Source organism: Salvelinus fontinalis, unplaced genomic scaffold, assembly GCF_029448725.1.
Source record: "Salvelinus fontinalis isolate EN_2023a unplaced genomic scaffold, ASM2944872v1 scaffold_0005, whole genome shotgun sequence".
Taxonomy (NCBI): domain Eukaryota; kingdom Metazoa; phylum Chordata; class Actinopteri; order Salmoniformes; family Salmonidae; genus Salvelinus; species Salvelinus fontinalis.
This window is the reverse complement of record NW_026600214.1, coordinates 1,475,803-1,480,802: the sequence shown is the minus strand read 5'-3', so window position 1 is coordinate 1,480,802 and position 5,000 is coordinate 1,475,803. Positions and strand designations below refer to the sequence as shown.

The 5,000-nt window shown below is 32.9% G+C and overlaps 1 protein-coding gene across 1 annotated transcript in view; it reads right to left on the bottom strand.

The window, feature by feature from the left end:
• The window catches only part of LOC129842008 (serine protease HTRA3-like), a 26,220-nt gene that overhangs the window by 5,100 nt on the left and 16,120 nt on the right, over positions 1-5,000 (bottom strand). The window contains exon 8 of the mRNA XM_055910382.1: positions 4,852-4,895. Coding sequence (XP_055766357.1) covers positions 4,852-4,895 — 44 coding nt within the window. The remainder of the gene's footprint in view (positions 1-4,851; positions 4,896-5,000) is intronic.

Sequence of the window (5,000 nt, the reverse complement as noted above, 5' to 3'; positions counted from 1 at the left end):
TTATGTCATGCAATAAAATGCAAATTGATTACTTAAAAATCATACAATGTGATTTTCTGGATTTTTGTTTTAGATTCCGTCTCTCACAGTTGAAGTGTACCTATGATAAAAATTACAGAATTCTACATGCTTTGTAAGTTGGAAAACCTGCAAAATCGGCAGTGTATCAAATACTTGTTCTCCCCACTGTATATACATTATGTACATTAGTCCTCTACCAGACTACATTATACACATACATTATGTAGATTAGTCCTCCACCAGACTACATTATATATATACATTAGATTAGTCCTCTACCAGACTACAGTATATATATACATTAGATTAGTCCTCTACCAGACTACATTATATATATATATACATTATGTAGATTAGTCCTCTACCAGACTACAGTATATATATACATTAGATTAGTCCTCTACCAGACTACATTATATATATATATACATTATGTAGATTCGTCCTCTACCAGACTACAGTATATATATACATTAGATTAGTCCTCCACCAGACTACATTATATATATATACATTATGTACATTAGTCCTCTACCAGACTACATTATACATATACATTAGATTAGTCCTCTACCAGACTACATTATATATATATACATTAGATTAGTCCTCTACCAGACTACATTATACATATACATTAGAATAGTCCTCTACCAGACTACATTATACATATACATTAGATTAGTCCTCTACCAGACTACATTAATATATATACATTAGATTAGTCCTCTACCAGACTACATTATACATATACATTAGATTAGTCCTCTACCAGACTACATTATATATATACATTAGATTAGTCCTCTACCAGACTACATTATATATATATATACATTATGTAGATTAGTCCTCTACCAGACTACAGTATATATATATACATTAGATTAGTCCTCTACCAGACTACAGTATATATATATACATTATGTAGATTAGTCCTCCACCAGACTACATTATATATATATACGTTATGTAGATTAGTCCTCTACCAGACTACAGTATATATATACATTAGATTAGTCCTCTACCAGACTACAGTATATATATACATTATGTAGATTAGTCCTCTACCAGACTACAGTATATATATATACATTATGTAGATTAGTCCTCGACCAGGCTACATTATATATATATACGTTATGTAGATTAGTCCTCTACCAGACTACAGTATATATATACATTAGATTAGTCCTCTACCAGACTACAGTATATATATATACATTATGTAGATTAGTCCTCGACCAGGCTACATTATATATATACATTAGATTAGTCCTCTACCAGACTACAGTATATATATACATTAGATTAGTCCTCTACCAGACTACAGTATATATATACATTAGATTAGTCCTCTACCAGACTACAGTATATATATATATTAGATTAGTCCTCCACCAGACTACAGTATATATATACATTAGATTAGTCCTCTACCAGACTACATTATATATATATATATACATTATGTAAATTAGTCCTCTACCAGACTACATTATATATATACATTAGATTAGTCCTCTACCAGACTACAGTATATATATATACATTAGATTAGTCCTCTACCAGACTACAGTATATATATATATATTAGATTAGTCCTCTACCAGACTACAGTATATATATACATTAGATTAGTCCTCTACCAGACTACAGTATATATATACATTAGATTAGTCCTCTACCAGACTACAGTATATATATACATTAGATTAGTCCTCTACCAGACTACAGTATATATATACGTTATGTAGATTAGTCCTCTACCAGACTACATTATATATATACATTAGATTAGTCCTCTACCAGACTACAGTATATATATACATTAGATTAGTCCTCTACCAGACTACAGTATATATATACATTAGATTAGTCCTCTACCAGACTACAGTATATATATACATTAGATTAGTCCTCTACCAGACTACAGTATATATATACGTTATGTAGATTAGTCCTCTACCAGACTACAGTATATATATACATTATGTAGATTAGTCCTCTACCAGACTACAGTATATATATACATTATGTAGATTAGTCCTCTACCAGACTACATTATATATATACATTAGATTAGTCCTCTACCAGACTACAGTATATATATACATTAGAATAGTCCTCTACCAGACTACATTATACATATACATTGGATTAGTCCTCTACCAGGCTACAGTATATATATACATTATGTAGATTAGTCCTCGACCAGGCTACATTATATATATACATTAGATTAGTCCTCTACCAGACTACAGTATATATATACATTATGTAGATTAGTCTTCTACCAGACTACATTATATATAGATACATTATGTAGATTAGTCCTCTACCAGACTACATTAATATATATACATTAGATTAGTCCTCTACCAGACTACATTATATATATACATTAGATTAGTCCTCTACCAGACTACATTATATATATATACATTATGTAGATTAGTCCTCTACCAGACTACAGTATATATATACATTAGATTAGTCCTCTACCAGACTACATTATATATATATACATTAGATTAGTCCTCTACCAGACTACATTATATATATACATTAGATTAGTCCTCTACCAGACTACATTATACATATATACATTAGATTAGTCCTCTACCAGACTACAGTATATATATACATTAGATTAGTCCTCTACCAGACTACATTATATATATACATTAGATTAGTCCTCTACCAGACTACATTATATATAGATACATTATGTAGATTAGTCCTCTACCAGACTACATTATATATAGATACATTATGTAGATTAGTCCTCTACCAGGCTACATTATATATATACATTAGATTAGTCCTCTACCAGACTACAGTATATATATACATTATGTAGATTAGTCCTCTACCAGACTACATTATATATATACATTAGATTAGTCCTCTACCAGACAACATTATATATATACATTAGATTAGTCCTCTACCAGACTACATTATATATATATACATTATGTAGATTAGTCCTCTACCAGACTACAGTATATATATACATTAGATTAGTCCTCTACCAGACTACATTATATATAGATACATTATGTAGATTAGTCCTCTACCAGACTACAGTATATATATACATTAGATTAGTCCTCTACCAGACTACAGTATATATATACATTATGTAGATTAGTCCTCTACCAGACTACAGTATATATATACATTAGATTAGTCCTCTACCAGACTACATAATATATATACATTAGATTAGTCCTCTACCAGACTACATTATATATATACACATTATGTAGATTAGTATTCTACCAGACTACATTATATATATATATACATTATGTAGATTAGTCCTCTACCAGACTACAGTATATATATACATTAGATTAGTCCTCGACCAGACTACAGTATATATATATACATTAGATTAGTCCTCTACCAGACTACAGTATATATATATACATTATGTAGATTAGTCCTCTACCAGACTACAGTATATATATACATTAGATTAGTCCTCTACCAGACTACAGTATATATATATACATTATGTAGATTAGTCCTCTACCAGACTACATTATATACACTGCTCAAAAAAATAAAGTGAACACTAAAATAACACATCCTAGATCTGAATGAATGAAATATTCTTATTAAATACTTGTTTCTTTACATAGTTGAATGTGCTGACAACAAAATCACACAAAAAATTATCAATGGAAATCAGATTTATCAACCCATGGAGGTCTGGATTTGGAGTCACACTCAAAATGAAAGTGGAAAACCACACTACAGGCTGATCCAACTTTGATGTAATGTCCTTAAAACAAGTCAAAATGAGGCTCAGTAGTGTGTGTGGCCTCCACGTGCCTGTATGACCTCCCTACAACGCCTGGGCATGCTCCTGATGAGGTGGCGGATGGTCTCCTGAGGGATCTCCTCCCAGACCTGGACTAAAGCATCCGCCAACTCCTGGACAGTCTGTGGTGCAACGTGGCGTTGGTGGATGGAGCGAGACATGATGTCCCAGATGTGCTCAATTGGATTCAGGTCTGGGGAACGGGCGGGCCAGTCCATAGCATCTTGGACTTGGAGTTACATTGTGTTGTTTAAGTGTTCCCTTTATTTTTTTGAGCAGTGTTTATACATTATGTAGATTAAAGGGTTTATCTGCAGTTGAAACAAAAACAAAGTGGACTGGAGAAATGTAATCACTGTCTAATCCATAGATAGAGGTATGGATGCAGGGACTGACCATCCATAAGATACAAATATACAGTGAACCTCTTTATAATCTCACAGATTTAATATTTGCATTGCTCAGTTGACTAAACTGTAGTTAAAAATAACCACCTCCAAATTTCAAATTAAAAGTTTCAAATTAATTCACGCTGACAGATTTTAATGAGGTTTATGGTCATTTTTAGGGCCTATATAACTATATTATTAGTAAGTTACATACATATCACAACAGTGCATGAAAAAGGGTGTCTGTCTGTCTGTCTGTCTGTCTGTCTGTCTGTCTGTCTGTCTGTGTGTCTGTCTGTCTGTCTGTCTGTCTGTCTGTCTGTCTGTCTGTGTGTGTGTGTTTTACCCATCTGTGACAGTGAGCATCTTAATGCCTATCAGACGCTTCTTCTTCACTCCTGTCGTTACTGAAAAACAGTCTGTCTGTCTGTCTGTCTGTCTGTCTGTGTGTGTGTGTGTGTGTGTGTGTGTTTTACCCATCTGTGACAGTGAGCATCTTAATGCCTATCAGACGCTTCTTCTTCACTCCTGTCGTTACTGAAAAACAGTCTGTCTGTCTGTCTGTCTGTCTGTCTGTGTGTGTGTGTGTGTGTGTGTGTGTTTTACCCATCTGTGACAGTGAGCATCTTAATGCCTATCAGACGCTTCTTCTTCACTCCTGTCGTTACTGAAAAACAGCACATTATCAAATCACTATTTACTATTTATATATTCCTGCACAGGTGTGTGTGTGTGTGTGTGTGGTTGCGTGTTTG